Raw genomic sequence first — 21,429 nt, forward strand, 5'->3', positions numbered from 1 at the left:
CGATACACCACAGGAAAGGAGGGCGATGCTGGGGTTCTAGCTGGCTTCAGCACCCATTTTGCCACCTGGGGCTGGCACACACCCCGGCCCAGTGGTCCCTGGTGAGGATGCGGTTGCTGAACATCCATCGACATGAGGTCAAGAGGAGGCTGCCCCTCCCTAGGTCTGCCACCGTGGCCAGGGGGAGCACGGCGGGGAGGGAGTGGGGTGCCCCTCACCTGCGGGCTGGCGAGGGCAACGGCCGGTGTCTGACAATCGTCGCTGGAAAGCGCTGTGTAACGCCTGTCTGTAAATAAACCCCGTGTTTGGCACCTGCTAGTGCTGTGGAGCTTGGGGGGCGATGAGAGGGTGCCGCGGCCTCCGTGGGGGACTGGGGCTGGGGCTCGGCTGGGGGCTCACGGCCTCACGAACCCTGTCCCCCCCCGGCTCTGGGTGCGGAGCGGGACCCGCCGGGAAGGGGGAGTTCCGCCCCTCCAGGGGTCCGCACCCGGGCCGTTTTCGCTGCGGAACCAAAGCGCTGCGGCGCGGGTTCCGGGGGGGTGTGTGTGTGTGTGAATCTAGGGGACGGAAGTACGCAGCCGGGCGGCCGGAAGTGCTGGCGCTGAGGGGCGGCCATGGGCCGCAGCCGCTCCCGCTCGCCGCCGCGGCGCGGTGAGGGGCGACGGGGGGCGGAGGGAACACCGAGTGGGGAGGAGAGAGGCCGGGGGGGACTGGCCCCGGGGCTGCGTTTAGGGGGGCGGTATGGGGGCCCTAAGGGGGAGGCAGGCCTGGGGTGGGCAGGCCGGGTCCGGGGTAGGAGCGGGCCCTAGGAGATCTCCCAACCCCTGGGCAAGGGGGTGAGGCCCCTCCAAGGTGGGGGGGCGGTGGTGATGGGGCCTCAGTTCTTCTCTGTAGGGAGAGCAGAGGGGCTCTTCCTCCTTCTCCTCCTCCTCTTTCTCCCTGATTCGGAGAATGAATGGTTAAAGGTCGTTAGTGTAGATTTACACTCAGCACACCGGTTCCCGCCCCCTTCCAGGTACCTTGGCTTTTCGGGGACCGATCTGCCGACAGGTTGGTCACCCCACTCCCGGGTGACTTTTCATATTTCTCTTCTCACTTCTGCGGGTGCTGGGGGGAACTCTGAGCCCAGCCATGGAGGGGAGGAGGTGGGAGGGAGTTGCTGTGGGGGATCTCTGCTTGGGAGCTGTCACAGCGTGGATGAGATTTTCTCTGAAAAGCGGGAGAAACGTGAGGAAGCAGAAGCTAAACGGAGCCTTGCCTTTCTCCAAGCAGAGCGCAGGCGTTCACGGTCCACTTCACGGGAGAGGGAGAGGAGGCGAAGAGAGCGATCCCGGTCCCGGGACAGGGACAGGAGGAGGAGCCGTTCTCGTTCCCCGCACAGGAGACGATCCAGGTGAGGGTCAGAAATGGCAATGCTGCGGTGGGGACAAGCTGAAGAGCCTGGGTGAGGGGCGGTTTGGGCGGTACGAGGACAGTGGGAACTTGTTAACACTGTAAAACTGGTAACGGCACAGCTGGGAAGCTGCAAACCCGCCTGCGTTTGCAACATCAGGTCTCCGAGACGGCACCGATCCAGCTCTTCCTCCCCACCGCGGCTGAAGGAAAGGCGAGATGAAGAGAAGAAGGAGATAAAGGACTCCAAAGGCAAAGAGCGTCAGATCACGGGTAAGGGGGGGGTGGGGATTTTCCTCATTAAATATGTCCTGGGCACTGAATTCCCCACTTGGGTTGGGACCAGGGTGACACCTGGGTGCTTAATTTTAAATGTTTTTAGTGAAACCCGGCAGCTGTGTTTGTTGAACTCTTTTTTTTTGTTTGTTTGCTTGTTTGTTTTTGTTGCCTTGGCAGAGGAAGATCTGCAGGGCAAGACAGAAGAGGAAATTGAGATGATGAAGATGATGGGCTTTGCCTCTTTTGACACGACAAAAGTGAGTGCAGATTAGTGCGGTGGAGCCCGCAGCTGCCTCTGACAGGCCTTTTTTGGGGATAACATGCTGAGGTTTGGGACCATTTTTTTAATGTCTGTCTTTCAGGGGAAGAAGGTGGACGGCGCTGCAAATGCCTACGCCATCAATGTCTCCCAAAAGAGGAAGTACAGGTTTGTGCCCAGCCTTTTTTTTTGGGGGTAGAAAGAATTTATTTGATGAGATAACACGGCGCAGAGGAAGCTGCGGCCGTACGTCGAAGCTGCTGTCTTTCGTCGCGCGCAGGAGGGTGATCCAGCTTCTCGGGCCTTTGGAAAAAGGCAAAGTTTGCAGTTTTTTACTGTCAAATGGAGGTAAGAGGCCTCTATTTTCTCCTGGAAATGGTGAAAGCAGAGAGATGAGGAGAAAAAGAGCACGTTGTGTGCAGGCAGGACGTCCCAAGTGTGGCCTGAGCGGGTGGGAGCTGCAGGCTTGCGTAAGCAGCGCAGTTTCCCTGTTTCTTCTCCCCCAAAACACCACTCAATTTGTCAATTCTGTTTCCTTTTTGATGGAAAGCGCCATCAAAAAAGTACATTTTGATGGATGGCGGGGCTGCGCTGCTGGGCTTCAGCTCAGACCTGGTCCTCAAACAGCCTAGCCTCCGCTGATGCCGCCTCGGCGGGAGACTTGGGCAAATCCACAGGGAATTCCATCCCTTGTGGCTGCTGTTACAGACCTCCTTTGGATGCTTTTGTGGGGATTTGCTGTGCACGGGGTGCCCCGGGGCTGACGCTGGTTCCTTCCCTCCGGCTGCAGGCAGTACATGAACAGAAAAGGAGGATTCAACAGACCCCTGGATTTCATCGCTTGACACTGGGCTCGCTCGGGGGGGCAAGAAACCACCCGCCGAGACAGACTTTGCTTCCTCAGAGACCAGATTTCCGAGGAATTTGGGTTACTCTTAGCAAATCCCTGCCCCACAGTGGGTACAAGTTGCCGTTTCCTGGAGTTTTTGATTATAATTATTATAATTATTATTTTTTTTTTTTACAATATCCTCCATGGTTCGTTCCTCGCTGAGATTTCATGGTGTTTTTCCTCTTGTTTTTTGACACGGTGTTTGTTCCCCGTTACAATAAAATGTATGTATTTTTCCTTTTTATTTTTATAATTCGGGAATAACACACAGGAGCAAAGAGGCTGCTGCAAATCTCCAGCTGTTTCCCTGAGCTGCTGTGGTGGCGTGGGGACCTGACACCCCAAAAAGCTTCGCTTCCCATCTCACACAAATACATACACATTTATACAAATAAATTAAAAAACGCATGTCAGAGGCTGCATGCATTTGGGGCCTTTTATTGCAGAAAACGACTCTTTTTTTTTTTTTTTTTTCTTATTTTTGATGGCCCGGCTGGGTATTTTCTGACAGCACGGTATTCCGCTCGCTTCGTGGCTTCCGCCGTTTGCCAATTAACGTTTTTCGCTAATTAACGCCGGTTCGCCCCGGGTGCGGGAGCTGAGGGAAGCGCTGGGTCAAAATGGCGGCGCGGGGTGGGCGGGGCCCCGCGAGGGCGTGTTGCCCTCAGCCAATAACTGCGAGCGCGGGGCGTGGCTTCGGGCACTGCCCCCCTCCCTCCTTCCCGTGCCGGCCTGAGGTGGCACCGCCCTCCCCCTTCCTCCAATGGGCGGCGGCTGTTGGGGGGGTGTCACCCAATGAGCGGCGGAGGGGGGCGGGGCCTGGCGGAACGGCCGGGCGAGGCGGACAGACGCCGCCGCCCCCCTCACCCCCCCGCCGCGGCCGCCGCTCCCGGCCCGGCCCGGCCCGGCCCTCACAGTACGGCGAGATGGCGGCCTGCGGCGGCCTCAACATCCAGATGCTGCTGGAGGCGGCCGAGTACCTGGAGCGGCGGGAGCGAGGTACCGGTTCACCCCCTCCCCACTCCCTGGTCCGGTGCGGCCCGGTCCCACCCCGCCTCAGCCGGGCCCGGCGGTGACGGGCCGCCCGCCGTTGTGTCTCCGCAGAAGCCGAGCACGGTTACGCCTCGCTGCTTCCCGGCGGTAAGGACGGGGAGGCCCTGCGGCGCCGCGCCAAGGCCAGGAAGAGCGGCGGCGGTAGCAGGTAACGGCCGGTACCGGGCGGGGGGGACAAGGTGGGGCCCTGCACCGGGAGCTGGGGAGGGATCGCGGGCGGACGGACGCCCCCGAGGCCCGGTGGGTCCGGGCCCGGCCGTTGCGGGGTGCTCGGATCTGTCAGAGTCCCGCCTGGCAGGCCTGGGGGTGGGGAGCGCTGTCACCGGGGCCACCGGGTCCGGTAAGGTCCTGCCGTCACAAGGTGTGTTAAAGGGCCTGGCCCGGCTCGGGGGGACCCTCCTGTCACCGGGTGACCGAGCCTGGTAAGCTCCTGCTGTCACAGGGCACCTGGCAGGGCTGGGGGGACCCTGCTGTCACCAGGGCTGCTCGGGCTCCAGTAAGGTCCCGCTGTCACAGGGCGTATGGCTGGGCTGGGCACCCTCCTGTCACCCGGTGACTGGATCCGGCAAGGTCCTGCCGTCGTGGGGATTGTGGCAGGGCTGCGGGGGACCCTCCTGTCAGGGGGTGTCTGGGATCTGGTAGGATCCTGCCGTCAACAGGGTGCTGGCAGGGCTGTGAGTGAACCCTCCTGTCACCAAGTGCCTGGATAGGATAAGGTCCAGCCATCACAGGGCACCTGGCAGGGCTGGGGGACCCTCCTGTCATGGGGTGCCCGGATCCAGTAAGGTCCTGCCGTCATGGGGTGCTGGCAGGGCTGGGGGACCCTCCTGTCACCAGGTGCTTGGGCTGTGCCACAATCCTCCCAGCTCCATGGTCCCCTGGCACCCCTTTCCCCTTCACACCTCTGCTGAGAGATTCCTGTCAGCACCCCCCAGTTCCCCCATCCCCAAATTTGGACCGGCCCAGGCCAGTGTCTCTCTGGAACATCCCGGCGAGATGTGAGGGGAAACCTCCCGTCTTGGGCAAACTTGGGTAGGAAACGTGCAACCGTTTGACGTGGCGGAGGAGTTTGCTGAAGGGAATGTGGAAGTTGGGCTTTTGATTTCAGGCTTGCTTATGCCGAAGCTCGGGAAGTGAAACTGCTCTCAGTCCATGAGGATTCTCTGTAAAGAAAGCAAGATTTTTCTAATACACTTTTGGCCGAGCACAGGGAATCGCTTGGGTTTTGTTCGACGCTTAATTTAAATCACCTGGTCTTGCTTTCCTTTGAAAAAAGGAAATTCCTTAATTATCCTCCCTGAAATCCATCCAGAGCCTTGACGCATGTTATTCCTTGCTGATGTTAAACATGCAAGTCCCACCAGTCTAGATTTGGGGTTTTTTTGGGGGGGAATATTTAATTACGCCTCCCCATGCCCATGGATTAATCACTTAACACTCCCATGTCTCATTTCATTCGCTCGTTCATCTGTTTTATACGACAGAAACTGTCACCTCAGAGCTGACACTTGTGCCATGGTGCAAACCAGAGTCACCATGTGGACTTCTTTCTTACCAGCACCCATTGTGGTTTATTTGCTCGCTTTAATAACATTAAAATCACATAGGTGTTGTTGAGGAGAAATTTTCAGCTGACTGTCAGGAGGGCCAGCTCCGGAATGCCACCTCTGTGCTGGGACACGCACATCCAGCCCCTCGAAACTGCTAGGAGGGAAATTTCATCGGGCAGAGTGAAGTCTGAGCAGGTTCATCCCGACACGTCACCGGTGGCCAATCACTTCCTTTCTGACTGGCTTATTTTAGGCTGTTTGCCCAGGGAGGAGCAAGGCGGCAATGTCACTAGATATGTCACATTTTCCTGGTTGGGAGCAAACTCATCTGCATGACGCAGTGACAGCTGACCTTTGGTAGCTGCTGTAACAACAAATACCACCTGGAACGCCCTGTGAGTTTTGTTCGTACCCTGAGTCCCGTTGTCTCCCCAAGCTGGGGCGTTTCCGTCTCCTCCCAAGCCAGGGTTTTGGGGCTGCTGAGTCCCTGTTAGGGGAGTAGAAGGCAGATGAGGTCTCTCAATCTCCTCTCAAGCAGGCTCCGAGTGAATTCATGGGTGTTTGTTGCCCCTGCACACGCTCCAAATTTCCTCTTCGGAAGATTTGGAGGTTGTTCTTCACTTAAGGCAAATTGTAGCAGCGGAGCAAAGGTCTGCGTTGTATTAAGAAAAGAAGGGGTAGCTGCAGCACATGCTCTTACCTTCTTTGTTGTTATGGTCTGCAGAAGAAAAGACTGTGTTTCGAAGGCAACACTGGTGACCAGCTGAAGTTTTGGGGCTTGAAGGCAAGGTTTCAGCTAGCGAGAGGCACGGTCAGCGGCTCAGTGGGCAGGAAGGTGCTCAGAACAGGCTCTGGGGGCACGCAGCCAAGCACTCTGCCAGCCCTGGGGTGAAGCTGCCATCCCCTCTGATCCCCTCTCCCTTTTTGCTTTATCTAAAATTAAAATCTATCAACTAAGGAACCTTTTTCTACATATTAGCAATTGTGGATGCAAACAAAAAAAAAAACCCTCAGGCTAAGAAGGATTCTGAAACAAAGCTGTGGAAGAGGGAAAGATTTTGTAATTAATAAAAGTGTAGTGGTGATGGGAGCCTTCATCTCTGTCAGCCCCGATGCTCAAAAGGTGCTTGGTTTATTTATGACCAAGGGGAGAGCTCAGGCTTGCTGCAATCCATCGCCTTGCATGGGGTTTGCAAGCGCTGGGCTGAAAGGCTTGGTGTAAAACACAGGACTTTTATCCAGAATAAAAGTTCAATAGAGAGATAGACACCATGGGAGCCGAAGACCCGAGTCCTTCCTGGCTGTTTGCACATGCTCTGCTCGGGAGAACTCAGGACAATGCCGGTCCGTTTAAGTGAGAGGTGTCTCCACTGGAATTGAATGGTTTTGGACTCTGCAGTCTCCTGTGAGCGGGATGCTGGCCTTCGGGAGCAGATTGCTTCAACCAGTGCCAGCGGAAAGCAAACAGGAGCTGGGCTGACATGAGTCTCCTTAGAAAGACGGGAGGGCTGCGATGGCTTCCCGAGCGATGGTGATCCGTCGCAAAACACTGCTGGCCAAGCAAAGAAGACCCCAGCAAACGTCTTCAACCAGCGTGTCAGTGGCATCCCTTGTTTTCCTTCAGCGTCAGGGCCTGGGGGTTTCTAGGTAGGTGTCCTTATCTGAACACTAGTGGGTTTTCCACCTCTTTAGGTTTTTAAGCACATAACATTTTTCTTATAGAGTAGGTGGCTTCTCGAGCTTTTAAGGAGAGCCCGGGCAGGGAAGCAGCTCTTCCCTAAGCATCAGTCCTGGTGTCACAAGCAACATGGCCTTGTGTAGCTGTCCTGGGTTTCGATGGAGAGAAAATAAGTAGTAGCTTGTGTTTTCTGCCTTTTCTTAGCTTCGTCAAAATTAGGAGCTTCGGGGGAATTTGTAAATGGACGTATTGCCCACCTGGGTTTTAACATCACGTTTGGCATCTCTCATTAAGAGCTGCTAACCCGTTGTTGGACACAGGGAATCTTTTCTTTACACCTTGTCTTCCTGGCAGCTCACCCTGGTTTTGCAGAGAGATGACCAGCTGAGCAGTGGAGACGGGCATGAATGTCATCAGGACTTTGGGGGCTCCCTCCCAGTCCCCATCTTGTATGGCTAGTGTGTTCTGGGCTGGTTTGGGGCTCCTGGCGCAAGACACGACCTCTTGGACACTGCGCAGCCTTCAAAAAGCAGCGCGCTTTCCCTGAAGATGGCACTGAGCACCCGAGCTGTCGGCCCCCATCTCTTCACTTTACATGCCAAGAATTGTAGATTCTCCTCTTGCTTTCTCTGCCCTTCTTGTGCAAGAAGTCTTTAAGAAGCTGTTTTTAAAAAAAGCTCAGCAGAGCACCTGCGCTGTCTGAAAACCCGCTTTCTTTCCGATAGAGGCTTGGTTGCAGGTTTGTGTTGCGATGGAGCAACTTCCCTCCCCCTGCCCGGATATCAGCCCTTCTGCCCTGTCTTCTCAGGGTTGGTGCTTCCCCTTTTCCACCACAGGCCCAGCAAGCGTTCGCTGTTGGGTGGCGTACCCTCTCTTGCGTCACGGTACCGATACCGCTGCTTAATCCTAGTCCTTGTTCTAAAACTGGAGCCTGTCCTCATTAAAATCCCATTTTATGGATTCACTGGCCTTTTTATTACCATTTATCTTGCAGTTTCTCCATTGTCCCAGGCTGCCTGCATCCCTTCCGCCGTTATTGCCATCCCTGGGCTACCGAGTGGCTCTGAAAGCCCCCGAGGTTGGCAGCTTTTCTGGGGAGCATTTACTAAGGCCCATGTGTTAATCCTAATTGCGGTGTACTTAGTCAGATGGAGGAGTTAATAAATTGTTCTTTCTTTTTCAGGTCGACACACAATGAGATGGAAAAGAATAGGTGAGTGTCGGAGGCTTGTCAGGAGCTGGGTTTGGGCGAATCGCTGTTTTTCCAGGGGTTGGGAACCGGGTTGGGGAGCTGAGGCAGCGTTGAGGTAGGGAGTGGGTGGGAAGGGACAGGATGGCAGGATAAAGTGACCACCAAGGAGGTTCCTGATGTGGCCCAGGGTGAGTGCTTGAACTTGAAGCATTCCCTGTCTTTGGCTGCCGGAGCAGCTGTGCGATGAGGTAGGAATGATATTTCTCTCCTCTGCCAGCTCCCGGTTCACAAGCGAAACCCTTCGTCCTGCCTCTCAGCTTGCCAGGGAGAAGGGTTTCCAGCCCTCTCCCAATTCCTGGGGGCAATCCCGTGCCGGGGGATGGCTAGCGACCTCTGCTTGCCTGCAGTCAGGCTGTAGGTACACGGCCGGAGCTGAGCACACAAATAACTGTGATTATTTGAGACAGATCGGTACAGTCTTTGTGGTCCAGCTGAAAGATGGCTTTGTGGCCTCCGTGGGCTGCTCTTGTTCTCAGCATGGCTTGGATGCAGCTCAAACCTTGCCATGTCCTGCTGCCAGCAGAGGATCCTTGTGAACTCAGTTTGTATCTTAAGCGGCAGTGTCCCAAGTGACACGGCTTAGAAAAGGCATGGGCCATTTATTCCTCGTTTGAAAAGACCGAGAAAGTTATAATTTGATTACTTCAGGCTCACCTTGCATCCTTCTGGCCTTGTTTAGAGCAGAGCCGTGTCGAAATCCCACTGGTAACGTTGCACAAGTGAGCGCAGTAAATGCTCCATCTTTTCCACTCCTTCAAACGGGGTGGCTGGAGAAATGAGCTTCTCTCTGACCAGAGGTTACACGCCTCTTTGTTCCTTGTTAGAGATACCTTAAGCCAATGGTCAAGCCAGTGAATCTTCACCAAAATTTGTCAGCTTCCCCCTCCCCAGCATGAGGAGCAGCTGGGTTTGGTATGGAGAGGGAGACCCATGAGAAGATGGATATCTCATGGAGTGTAGGGGCAATGAAATAAGCCGATGGGCTTGGAAGTTCCTTTGCCCAGGAAACAAATCCTTTGAGGGCTTTATTTTTTATTATTATTAAGAGCCAGTGGGATTTTGGGGGTGGGGTTTAAGCCTGGCAGCAGTTTCAGCTGGGTGAAGCAAGGCAGAAACTTTTACATATGCTGTGCCTCTGACTTCGGAGCAGAAACCCCAGTTTGACTCCGGTGCTGGTGTTGTGTAATCCAGAAACTTGCTGCACTCCCTCCCCTCTGCGTAACTTCTGTTGGGTAGGGCGGGCTGGTTTTGTGCCATTTGTTGTTTTTTCTGATGTGAACGGCCAGTGTGACAAGGCTTTATTTTTTAGCAGAGGTAGCTGAGGATTTTGATTTGGCTGCCACAGCCCTCACAGAGTGCGGCTGGGCTGGCTCCTTATCGGTAGATCTCACAGGTAAATCGCTTGTAAGCCACCACGGCGTGGTCAGACAGGTCTGCACCGCTCCAGGCAGCTCTTCCTCCCCCTGCTCAGGAAAATAATCTTTACAAAGGCTCATCTTTGAGCCTGTCGGTGTTTGGGATTCACCTGAAGAGTAAAAATCATGTGTTTTGTTTGAATTGTAATTCAGGAGGTACTTTGTGTAGGCAAATGCCTGTTTACTCCTAGTGTGCCCAAAACAAGATAGGCAGGTACTTGCAAAATCCCAATTTGCAGCTGCCTGTGTCGATTGGGTGTTACAAAGGTGGGTGTTGCAACCGGTGCCCAAGAATGTGACCTAAATCTTGGGGTTGGAGTGCCGAATGGAAGGCAAACCAGCCCATGCTGGGAGCATCCTGGTTATCCATGGATAAAGGGACTTCCTCGAGGAGCCAGAGTTTCCCTCGGCAGTGGTGTGCACGTAGTGAAGTGTTAGCCTGCGTATTAATGCAGACAAAATCCAGGTGTCATAGGGAGGGAGGGATTCCTGGCAGGCTCCTGGCAGCTGAGGAGCGTGGTACTACTTGGGGCCAGCGTTCTCTCAGGGAGCTGGTTTTGTTTTGACCTGAGCCATGCGTGCCAACGCGATGGATCTGAAACCAGCCCGTCCCTACTAAAAATAGGGAAAGGAAGTGCTCCCAAGGGATGTGCTGGGTTTACAGCTGCGTGGTGTCAGCCCGGATGGCTTCAGCTGTTGGCAGAGCAAAGCGGTGACCAAACAGCATCCCTGTAAGTGAAGCTTTTTGGGAGGAGAAAGACCAAAAGTGGATACCCTCACCGAAAAAGTCAAGCTGCCAAAAAGGCGGCTCCTCAGCAGGAAGTGTCCTGACAGCCCGGCAGGGTTTTGTCAGAGTTGGCCAAAGCTGGAGTTGGGATTTTCAGAGATGTCCTTTTGTCTGGCTGCAGTTTTCGCCCAGTTATGGAACCTACTGGAGTGTAGGAAGGCGTCTGGCTTGGCTTAGCTTCCAACCACCCTGATTATCCACGCTCGCAGGGGTGAAATGCCATTTGGGAAGCAGGTACCTGACTGCTGAGCTCGTTGTGTGTTCTTCTTACAGGCGTGCCCATCTGCGGCTCTGTTTGGAGAAGCTGAAAGGGATGGTACCGCTCGGACCCGAAGCCAGCAGACACACCACCCTGAGTTTACTAACAAAAGCCAAATTGCACATCAAGGTGAGTGTGGGCTCGTTCAGTGCCACTGAACCCACCCATTGTGGGAGACACAAGAAGTGGGGCTCTGTCCCCGTGGGGTGGGTGCCGAGCTCAGTTTGAAGAGCAGCACCACCGCCTGGGGCGCAGGGCTTTGGGTGCCTGGATCCTCGAGCCGGGATGAAGGTAACGGCCTGTTCGGGACATTGTTTTGGAAATACTGACAAAGGTTAATGCTGTCGCGGGTCGGTATTGCCCTTCTTGCAGCTGGTACAGTGAGTCCGTGTGATTCTCCTTATCAACAGGCTTGTAGAGGGTTGCCATGCTGTTTTACAGCCAAATTTCTCCCTTGTACCCTACACCACAGCAATGCCCGGAGGCCTTCGGGGTGAGACTGGCTGCAGGATTGCAGGACAGCTGGTTTTTTCCTTTTTTTTCTACAGTATTTCCTACTTCACTCTTTGTCCTTTAGACTTTGATTTTTCAGGGCGCTCCTCACTGGTCGTATTTGGATCTCCGTGAGCTGAGAGATAACAGGGGCATCGGGCTGTGTTCGACTCCCTGGTTATCAAAGACTCTAAAAATCTATAAATAGGATGGAGCTGGCTCCAGCCTGGCTGGGCATGTAAATTGTTTGGAGGGGGAAGCGTCCTTTATGTGCCTTCTGCAACAGCCTTGAGGCAGGTCCAGACCTGTCCATCTCTAGGCCAGAGGCTGCATCCTGCTTTAACATCCACCAGCTCCTGGGAGGATGAAATTTGCATCCATACGACTCATGTGCTCGATGTCCCGAGCGTGGTGAAGCCAGGGAGCCCCTAGGTAGCTGGCAGCAGTCGCATTTGGGTGGCTTGGGTAGGGAAAGAGATGTTTCACCTGTGGCTGGAGGCTGAGGAGCTCAGGGTGCCTTCTCTCTCCTCCTCTGCAGAAGCTTGAAGACTACGACAGGAAAGCCGTACACCAAATAGACCAGCTGCAGCGGGAGCAGCGGCACCTGAAAAGGCAACTGGAGAAGCTGGGGATAGAGAGGATAAGGATGGACAGTATCGGATCCACTGTGTCTTCGGAGCGCTCAGACTCAGATAGAGGTGAGACCCTGTGCTCAGGAGGGAGCGGGGCCAGCTGACAAGAGGTCTGGCTGGCTGCACTGTAACGCTTAACCCTTCCTCTTGCAGAAGAGATAGATGTGGATGTGGAGAGCACGGACGATCTTCCCGCAGACCTCGACTGGAGCAGCAGCAGCCCAAGCGACTCAGACGAAAGAGGGAGCCTGCAGAGCATCTGTAGCGATGAGGGTTATTCCAGCTCCGGCGTGAAGAGGTTGAAGTTGCAGAGCAATCACAAGCCTTCTCTCGGTCTATAAGAAGCAACTCCCGCAGCTGTTTCACCTGTCGCCGTTCCCCTTTTGGATCTCGTTAGGTAGCACACCGGACCGTCCCACCATTCTCTTGCACGTAAAAAAATCTTAACGAACTGCCGACTGAAATGAAGCTGAGCTTTGCTGAAGTCCCAGAACCCGGCGTAGGGCTGCGGTTGGCAACCTGCTCCCCAGAGCTCACCTCCGCTTGCATCCGCCGGCTTCTCTTACCGTCCAAAACTCCTCTCTGCCAGACCGTACATTCCAGCCACATTTTGGTGCGCCCAAGAATATCGCAGCAGTAACAGCAACCTCAAAAGCCCTCCGCTGGGATTTTTGGCTTGCTGTCACTGCACAGTATTCCCAATTTACTCTGCATATTCCCAGCAACATCATGTACCCGATAATCGGTGGCAGGGCCCAAATGTAAGAGGTTTTGGGTGAGGATCTGAAGGCAGAGCCAATCTCTTGTGTAGTTTATATCCGGGAGAGAGCGGAATCAAGTTGGTGATCGCCAAGTGGAGCATTTCATCCGTGTCACGTCTCAGATGGGTGCAGGAATTGCACCGCCAGCCTCTGGCACCTTGGTCAGAGGGCTCCTCTCCACCAGCTCTAAATATCAAGGGTGGCAGCACAGCCATGTACAATCCAGCCCAGCCCTGCCGTCATCCCGGAGCCTCACTGGCATAGGGAATGCCGCTCGGGGAGGGCTGCAGGGCTTGGCACTCACCGTCCCCTGTCTCACAGAGGCTGAGGTTGGACACCTTCGGTCTGGGAAGTTTTCTGTCCTACCTAAAACCAAACGGTCCCTGTCCCTATCCTGTGCGACCTCCCACCTCCTGCTTCACGGCTGCACATCGCTGTTCCAGGCAAGCGCTCCTGGAATTTCTTTCACGCTTCTTGTCTCTGGGACAAATTTTTTCTACCTCGGAGAGATGAACAAAGATTATCTCCATCCCTTTAGCACAAAAAACAAAGATGATGCCTCATTTGTTTTACAGAAGCAATGCCCAGCCCCGTTCAAATCCATCGCGTGACAGTTTAGCAATAACCCGACGGTGAGGGGGAGTGGGGCAGCCTCCAGCTGTCAGCGCCCAAGGGGACCCTATGGATCTTCACCGAAGCACTTCTCCGGCCGGCGGAGATCTTTTCAGGCACTGAAACAGGCTCGCGAAGGATTTTGGTCGCCGCCTTAGGGAGAGAAACCCAAACATGCCAAGAAAGGGCAAGAGCCCTTCCCACTGCCCCAATGGCGGGGGGTTCCCGACCTGAGAGCACACAGAAGTGTACAGAAAACACGCAAGCTATAAATAGTATTTATTCCTTTTTCTATGTACTGGAGATAACATTCTTACGACTTAATGCTTTTATAGATGTTCTGGAAACTTTGATACGTAGAGGTCCGCTAACAGAGACGTTTCTTTTCCTCTTGAGCCAGTCGAAGGTCCTTCCCACCCCCTCAGTAAACCTCTCGCTTGATCCCTGTCGGCACCTGGCGAGGAGCTGCTTCACTCTCCAAGGGCTTTTCTTAGTGATAGGAGACAAAACTGGGCATCCCCATGCGCCTGCGGTCTGTACCAGTCCCTTCAAGAAACGCAGTTTCCAAAATGCCGAAAGCCACCGAGACACTCCATAAAGTGAACAATATAAAACTCAGTTTCTTTTTTTTTTTTTTTTTTTTAAATATCCTCAGCCTATTTTTGGATCATTCGAAATCTTTGAGAAGCAAGAAGGATGGGAGACAGGGCTAACGGATTGCTAAAAACTCCCAAGTCTCAGCTCTTTTTGCACCTTCTGGATTGCAAAAGAGGAAAAAAAAAAAAAATCAAAACCATGAGGGATTCTTTTGTTTTTTTAAAGCAGCCGGAATTTTCCGACATCCAACAGATTTGCACTCACCCGTGGCTCGGATGCCTTTAGCATTGATACGCCCGAGGCCACCAGCCTTTGCTGCACGAGCTCAAAATCCCCACACTTTCAAAAAGATGGGGGGGAAAAAGGCAAAAAGATGAAAAGCACAGAGAAAAGGAAGTGGAATATCAGCACTTTGAGGCGTTTGCCGAGAGCCCTCCCTCGCCCTCTTTCAAAAACCGCCTCGGGAATCCCCCCAGAGCCACAGCTCTTGCTGCCCTTGAGCAGGGACGGGTGACGTCTGGCATCAGGAAAGCACCGTCGGGGTTCAATGGGAGGTAGAAAACAGTGGATTTTTGTTGTTTAGATAGGCCGAGTCTTAAGGTATCAATTTGGCGTAAATAATTATTTTTCTTCAGTGTTGTGCCTTTTTGAGTTACCCACCTTTTTCTCGTGGTGAAACACTGCGTGGGGGGTTGCTTTTTTTTTCTTTTTTTTTCTCCCCCCCCCCCTTTTTTTTTTTTGTCCCTAACTAATAATTACCGGACCTTTGCACTGTTGGGATGTGCTCCTCTCCAGCCTGAGGGCGAAGAGAAACGGGAACCCTCCAAAACGATGCACTAACCTGGAAGGAGGCTGGAAATCCGGCGGTTGATTCCTGGCGAGCGGCTGGGACCGTCTCCGGCGGCTTTCGCTCTCTCCGGGTCCCCCCCTTCGTCAGCCGAGGCGCCCAGCGGCTGTGCCAGCCTTTTCCTGGAATTCACTGATCCACCAGCATTCCTAAGAAATAAGCTGCAGGAAGGACATTTTTGTAGATTGTGATTAAAATAAAAAGGGGATGCGAGGAGCTGCTCGCGCACCCCATGTTTACGACGGATCGTTGCACAGAGAGACGTGAGTCGAAAACACTCTTTTTGGGTTGTTTTTTTTTGGTTTTTTTGTGTTTTTTTTTTCTTTCCGTTTTCCTTGCAGAAGGCAGATCTCAAACCGCTGCTTTGGGTGGTGAGAGACAGGACCCACGGCCAGGCAGAGAATGGGAAGCTGCCGGGAATGGGGCTCTATCCGAATCCTTCCAGAGCCCACTGCTGCCCCGGTGCTTTGCTCCTCGACTTGTCCCCCCCCCATAAAGAAGGTTGGGACATTGCCTGCTGTCACTTGCTCCCCGGGAAGCGCCATGTCCTTGCTCTGCCATGGCTACGGCTGAAAACCGCAATGTTTCTTTCAGCCTTTTAATTTCTCCAGCGTAGCGGTACCTGAGCCGTCCGAAATGTCTGATCCAGAACCATCCGGGCATTGCTTGGGTTTTCTCTGACACGTTTTATTTGTGCTTTTCCATCTTTTTCTCCTAACCTTTTGCTTCCCGAGAAGCGAACCTGTAGAGCATCGGCTTTATTTTGGTCAGTCAAGAGCCGGGGAGCGGCAGATGGGAGAATAGGAATTCTGTTTCCAGCCGTTCGGTTCCTGCTGTAAATACCCCGTCGTCATTCGGAATCCTGTGTCAAGACCATCTAATGGTGCTTTTTATTACAGTTAGCACACGCATTTTTAGAAACTACGTGTTTTAGGAGACCTTTGCTGTGTATATGGATACTTCTGTATTGTTTGACTGTTAGAAAATAAATTATTTCATTATGAAAGAGAAGGGGTGTGCTGGCCGCTGCCTCGGGAAGTGAGCGGGAGGCTCCCGGGGATGTCGCCTGGATGGGAGGTGGCAGCTGGGGGCTCTGGAGCCTCCATCCCCCCCTTCCATGTTTTCAGCACCCATAGGACAGAGCTTTGCTGCCGGGAAGGGTCCGGCGCCCCCGGTCTCCCCCCGGGTTTGTTTTGCCCCATGACCGAGGGTCCCTGGGCAGGTCGAGCTCTGGTTTTGGGTGCTGGTGCCCCTGGGCGGTGGTGGGCCCCGTCCCGTCCCATCCCCAGCCCCTGATGACCACAGCTGGCTGGGCCGGCACTGAGCCAGGCTGGGGCTCAGCACCCCCGAATCAAACCCCTGGGGCTCTCCCCAGGCTGGATCTGGCCACGGCTCCTCCGTGGAGCGGTGCCATTTCAGGCAGACACGCACCGGCTCCGTCCACCATCACCTCCAGCCATTGCTCCCAGCCCAAAGGTGCCAGGAGGAAAAATGGTTGCTTGTTCTCAACATCCCTGGGAAGTGCTTTCATCCCCCCACAAACCTTGGGGCTCCGGGCTTTCCTGGCGATGGAGTCCCCAAAAACCACCTTTTTTTCACCCTCCCCAGGGCTGGGCTCAAAACCAGTAAACATCCAGCGCAATTAAGCGCGCTCCTGGGTAAAATGGAGCGGGCAAAGCTGGGAGCTGGGTTCTGTTGCTTTTTTTTTGCTGCTGTTGGTGTTCGCAGCATCTCTTAAGGTCCCAAACTGCTGGGGGGGAATTAGTCCAGCTGCGGGTTTAGGGGAGATTGTTGTGGGCACAAATGCAGTAGCTGTTGTCTCTGATGGCTGTGTGTTTATATGTGTTTGCTGGTGATATTTGAAGGGTCAGCCCAGCGCCACCGTAACCTGTGAGTTTTTGCAGAGCCCGTTAGAGGAAGCCGCTCTCTCTGCTGGTCACGGTCTGTGCCAGGGCAGGAGCCTCTGCTTGGTGCTTTTTTTTCCTCTTAGCTTTAGTTTTGGCCTACAAAGTGGTACAAATCTTCTGGTTTTTTCCCCCCCCCTTTACCCACCAGGAGTAGAAATTTTTTTGACTTTCCCCCCCAAGACAAAGTGCATCGAGCTCCTCCCGGGAGCAGATGGGGTTTTCAAAAGCACGTTGCTGCCATTAAAGCTGTCCCGCATGTGCAAGCCCTGGAGAGCGATGCCCAGGCCAGCGGCATCCGAGCCATCGAGCTGGTGGTCAGACAGGTCGGTTGCTGTCCTGTTTAACAGGGGCCGTCATGGGAAACTCATAAAATGGGGAATACCGGGCTGGAGCTGCGGCCGTGGGGCAGCCGGTGCGGGACGGTCCTGGTCTTGGCTATTTCTCCCGCATGTGTGTATCTTCGCCTGTGTGCCCGTCTGGATTCCCATTTCCTGGTGACCCTCTCTTCCTCCTCCGGCCCTGGCTGGCTGGCGTCCCCCCCCCCGTCTTCGGGGACCACCTGGGGAGAGCCTTCAGGGTCCCCCTCCCCATCTCTGTCATTAAGCTTTTGGCAGCATTAAACAACCAGTGCCCAGGTGTTGGTTTGCCCTGAGAAGTTTCCATCGGCTTTGGTTGGTTCCCTGAACGGGGCTGAAGGCCCAGCCTGGGCTGGTGTTTATAGACTCATAGAACCGTCCCGGGGAAGGGAGAAATCCCTTCGGAGGTCACCAGCGAATTCAAAGTGCCCGAGGCCATGCGGGGGGGTGAAGCAAAGTGGGATAAAGCGAGGTGAGACGAAGCGAGGTGAGATGCCCCATGTGGTGTGAGCTCGCAGAAATGCCACTAATGCCGCTTCCCTCCCCTGCCCTCCTCACCCCCCACGCACCCCGAAGGCAGGGGGGGGGGGTGACATGCTCCCCATGCGCAGGCCATGGCTTGTGGCTGTGACACACCATGCAGGGGGGGCTGCTGTCACCTGCCCCAGCGAGCGGCAGGGGGGACCTGTGCAGGCAGCGGGACGTGGCTCCGGCACATCCTCCGGTCAGAGGCGACAGTTTGTTTTGGGGCTGTGAAAACTCTCCCCGGGGATGGACTTCATACGTCTGTTGGCTGCTGGGGGAGTGTGTCGTGCCTGGCAGCTGGGCTCTCCTGGGGAGAAGGACCCCAAAAATGCCTGAAGGGGAACAGCTCTTTCCAGGCAGCGTCCCTGGATGGAGGTGTCATTAAGCACAGGCAGCGTGTGATGGCTGAGAGCCAGGCCCTGCTCTGCTCGGCTCACACCTGGATTCCATGGGCTTACGGGTCTTTTCTGACCTTTTCTGTGACTCTTAGTGAGGGTGACGCCGCCTGGCCCCTTCGGCAGCATCAACCTCGCTGAGCAAACAACAGGACCAAAAGCCTGGGGGGGCTCAGCCCCCCACTGCACCCCTGGGCTGGGGGAGATGGGGACACCGTGGTCCAGCACAGGGGGGGTGGGGGGACTGGGTTAGGGACTGTGGTGTCTCACAGAGAGCCAGGGCTGTCCCCAGCAGCACAGACAGCATTGGGGTGGGGGGGTGTGTGGGGGGGGTGTCACCACGTAAAATGCCGGTGCTCTTTTGCTCTTTCTGGTGGGGGAAGCAGAGATGACAGGCCCAGGCTCGGCTCTGCAGCGCCCACAGACGGGACTCAAGAGGCAAAGGGCACAAAGTGAAGTACCAGACACTGAGTAAGAACCCCTCCAGGGATGGGGCAGCCACAGCTTCTCTGGGCAACCTGGGCCAGGCTCTCACCACCCTCACAGCAAAGAACTTCTTCCCCACATCTCAGCTCCATCTCCCCTCTTTCAGTGGCAAACCCTTCCCCCTCCTCCTAGGGCTCCCCTCCCTCATCCAGAGTCCCTCCCCAGCTTTCCTGGAGCCCCTTTAGGGACTGGAAGGGGCTCTAAGCTCTCCCCGGAGCCTTCTCTTCTCCAGGCTGAACCCCCCCCAACTCTCTCAGCCTGTCCTCACAGCAGAGGGGCTCCAGCCCTCGCAGCATCTCTGTGGCCTCCTCTGGCCCCGCTCCAACAGCTCCGTGTCCTTCTGCTGTTGGTGGCCCCAGAGCTGGAGGCAGCACTGGGGGGGTCTCCCCAGAGCAGAGCAGAGGGTCAGAATCCCCCCCCTCGCCCTGCTGGCCACGCTGCTTGGGATGCAGCTCAGGGTGCGGGGGGTTTCTGGGCTCCAGCGCACGTTGATGTGTTGTGTTGAGCTTCTCACCCACCAACACCCCCAAGTCCTTCTCCTCAGGGCTGTTCTCCAGCCATTCTCTGCCCAGCCTGGATTTGTGCCTAGGATTGCCATGATCCAGGTGCATCCATGAAATCTGTGTCTCTCCAATTTAGAGACCAGAATATCATGTGGGACAATGTCAAACGCTTTGTGTAAGTCCAGGTAGATGACGTCTGTTGCTCTCCCCTTACCTACCAGATTTGTCAGGCATGACCTGCCCTTGGTGAAGCCATGTTGGCTGTCACCAATCACCTCTTTATTTTCCATGAGCCTTAGCAGACATTCCAGGAAGATCTGCTCCATGATCTTGCTGGGCACAGAGGTGAGATTGATCACCCTGTAGTTCCCCAGGTCTTCCTTTTTTTCCCTTTTTGAAAATGGAGGTTATGTTTCCGCTTTTCCAGTCCGCAGAAACTTCACCAAACTGCCAGGACTTGATCCATGATTCCGTGATTCCGTGACTTCTCAAATATAATGGGAAGCGGCTTAGAAACTTCATCCGCCAGCTCCCTCAGGACCCATAGATGGATTTCATCAGGTCCCATGGACTTATGTAGTCTCAAATTCCTTAGATAGTCTCAAATCTGATCTTCTGCAGTGGGCGGTTCTTCATTCTCCTAGCCCCTGTTTTTGCCTGGTCCTTCAGCTCAGGAGGTGTGAGGAAAGGGGTTGGCAGTGAAGACTGAGGCAAAAAAGCTGCCAAGAACCTCAGCCTTCTCCATGCCTGTCGTTACCAGTTTGCCATTCTTGCTCATCCGGGGGATGGACGGGGGGTACACTTTCTTTAACCTTCCTTTTCTGGTTGACATACCTGTAGAAGCCCTTCTTGTCATTCGTAGCATCCCTTGCCAGGTTCAGCTCCAGCCGCACCTTGGCCTTCCTGACCTCGTCCCTACATAAGCGGGCAGTGTCCCTATGCTCTTCCCAGGATACCTGATCCTGCCTGAACTGCCTGTGCAGTTCCTCCTTGCCTTTTGATTTGACCAGCAGGTCCTGACTCAGCCATGATGGTCTTCTCCCTTTCTTGCTCGATTTCTTACACCTGGGGATTGAGGGCTCTTGTGCTCTATGGAAAGCGTCCTTAAAGATCTGCCAGCTCTGTCCTGCCCCCTCGTCCCTGAGGACCGTTTCCCAGGGGGGTCCTTTTGACTGACTCCTTGAAGAGCTGGAGGTTTGCTTTCCTAAAATTCAGGGTCCTGACTATGTTCCTTGTCTGACACGTATCCCTTAGGACTGTGAACTCCACCAGGGCACGAGTGCTGCAGCCCGGGCTGCCTCCAGTCTTGACATCCCCAATGAGCTCACTTGCATTGGCGACTGTCAGGCCCAGTGTCGCATCCCTTCAGGTAGGGCTGTCTGTTTCCTGCCTTAGGAAGTTATCATCAAGGCGCTCCAGGAACCTCCTGGATTGCCTACAGCTCGCTGTGTTGCTTTTCCAGCAGATGTTGGGGTGGTTGAAATCCCCCAGCAGGATAAGAGCCTTCGAGCACGTTGCCTCCTGTAGCTGGAGTAAGAAGGCTTCATCAGTAGGCTCCCCTTGATCAGGAGGCCTGGAGTAGACACCAACTAGAAGGTTCCCCTTGTTGCCTCGGTCTCTAATTCCTACCCATAAGATTCCACTTCCTCTTGGCTATTCTTTAGGGGTATCTCTTCACACTCTATCCATTCCTTAACATGGAGGGCAACACCTCTACCCCTCCTTCCCTGCCTGTCCCTTCTGAACAGCTTGTAGCCATCAATAGCCACGCTCCAGTCATAGGATTCGTCCCACCAGGTTTCAGTAATGGCCACTATGTCATAGCTTTCCAGCAGCACGGTAGCTTCCAACTCCTCCTGTTTGCTGCCCGTGCTGCATGCGTTCGTGTAGAGGCACTTCAGCTGGGATGTTGGCTGTGTCACCTTCTTAGGGGAACACTCCTTGAGGTGTCTCACGGGTGTTTCCCTGTTGACTCCGACTACCTCAGGAGCTGCTGGCTTGTCTCCATAAGACTTTGACTGCAGTTCAGTGTCACCAGTGTGCCTCAGGGCAACAGGTTGAAGGCCCTTACCAGCACCCTGTCCCTCTAACCCTGCTGTGATATCCCAGAGCTTGTCACAGACGAGCCTGATATTATCATCCCCCTCCCACTTCACATCTAGTTTAAAGCCCTGTTGATCAGCACCACAATCTCTTGGGCAAGAACCCTGTTCCCTCTTTGAGACAGGTGTCTCCCATTTGATGCCAGCGAGCCCAGTGCTGTACAGGCCATCCCATTGTCAAAAAAACCCAAAATTGTGGCAGTGCCACCAGCCAAGGAGCCACATATTAATAGACTGGATCCATCTTTTCCTCCCAGCATCATTGCCTGCAACTGGAAGGAGTGAGTTAAAAATAACCAATGCCCCAGGTTCCCTCACCAATTCTCCCAACGCCCTGAAGTTTCTTTTGATCGCTTTTGGACTACGAGTTGTAGCTTCCTCCCAACCTACATGGAAGA

General features: G+C 54.5%; 2 protein-coding genes across 4 annotated transcripts; both read left to right on the plus strand.

The window, feature by feature from the left end:
- The first annotated feature begins 559 nt into the window (after window positions 1–559).
- SNRNP27 (small nuclear ribonucleoprotein U4/U6.U5 subunit 27) lies at window positions 560–3,266 on the plus strand. Its single transcript, XM_074164316.1, has 6 exons — window positions 560–651; window positions 1,273–1,393; window positions 1,553–1,665; window positions 1,849–1,928; window positions 2,034–2,098; window positions 2,721–3,266. The coding sequence occupies exons 1-6, from the start codon at window positions 615–617 to the stop codon at window positions 2,773–2,775; spliced, it is 471 nt and encodes a 156-aa protein (XP_074020417.1). The 5' UTR covers window positions 560–614; the 3' UTR covers window positions 2,776–3,266.
- A 351-nt stretch (window positions 3,267–3,617) lies between these two features.
- On the plus strand, window positions 3,618–15,760 carry MXD1 (MAX dimerization protein 1). Of its 3 annotated transcripts, none has more exons than XM_074164310.1 (6): window positions 3,618–3,821; window positions 3,927–4,023; window positions 8,287–8,316; window positions 10,831–10,945; window positions 11,847–12,006; window positions 12,094–15,760. In XM_074164310.1, exons 1-6 carry the CDS (start codon window positions 3,749–3,751, stop codon window positions 12,279–12,281), a joined length of 663 nt encoding a protein of 220 aa, XP_074020411.1. In that variant the 5' UTR covers window positions 3,618–3,748; the 3' UTR covers window positions 12,282–15,760. The 3 variants fall into 3 exon arrangements, with proteins under 3 accessions (XP_074020411.1, XP_074020412.1, XP_074020413.1); XM_074164311.1 differs by having other exon boundaries at window positions 3,749–3,821; window positions 12,097–12,281; XM_074164312.1 differs by lacking the exon at window positions 8,287–8,316 and having other exon boundaries at window positions 3,749–3,821.
- The last annotated feature ends 5,669 nt before the right edge of the window (window positions 15,761–21,429 follow it).

The sequence above is a fragment of the Numenius arquata genome, chromosome 26, assembly GCF_964106895.1.
Source record: "Numenius arquata chromosome 26, bNumArq3.hap1.1, whole genome shotgun sequence".
NCBI lineage: Eukaryota > Metazoa > Chordata > Aves > Charadriiformes > Scolopacidae > Numenius > Numenius arquata.

Bases quoted from the DNA above. Each gene is read 5' to 3' on its own strand.
- MXD1 (XM_074164310.1), top strand. From the start codon at position 3,749: ATGGCGGCCTGCGGCGGCCTCAACATCCAGATGCTGCTGGAGGCGGCC. The intron at 10,946-11,846 runs GTGAGTGTGGGC...CCTCCTCTGCAG, and splicing joins AAGCCAAATTGCACATCAAG to AAGCTTGAAGACTACGACAG. The intron at 12,007-12,093 runs GTGAGACCCTGT...TTCCTCTTGCAG, and splicing joins GCGCTCAGACTCAGATAGAG to AAGAGATAGATGTGGATGTG.
- SNRNP27 (XM_074164316.1), top strand. From the start codon at position 615: ATGGGCCGCAGCCGCTCCCGCTCGCCGCCGCGGCGCG. The intron at 652-1,272 runs GTGAGGGGCGAC...TTCTCCAAGCAG, and splicing joins CCGCTCGCCGCCGCGGCGCG to AGCGCAGGCGTTCACGGTCC. The intron at 2,099-2,720 runs GTTTGTGCCCAG...CTCCGGCTGCAG, and splicing joins TCCCAAAAGAGGAAGTACAG to GCAGTACATGAACAGAAAAG.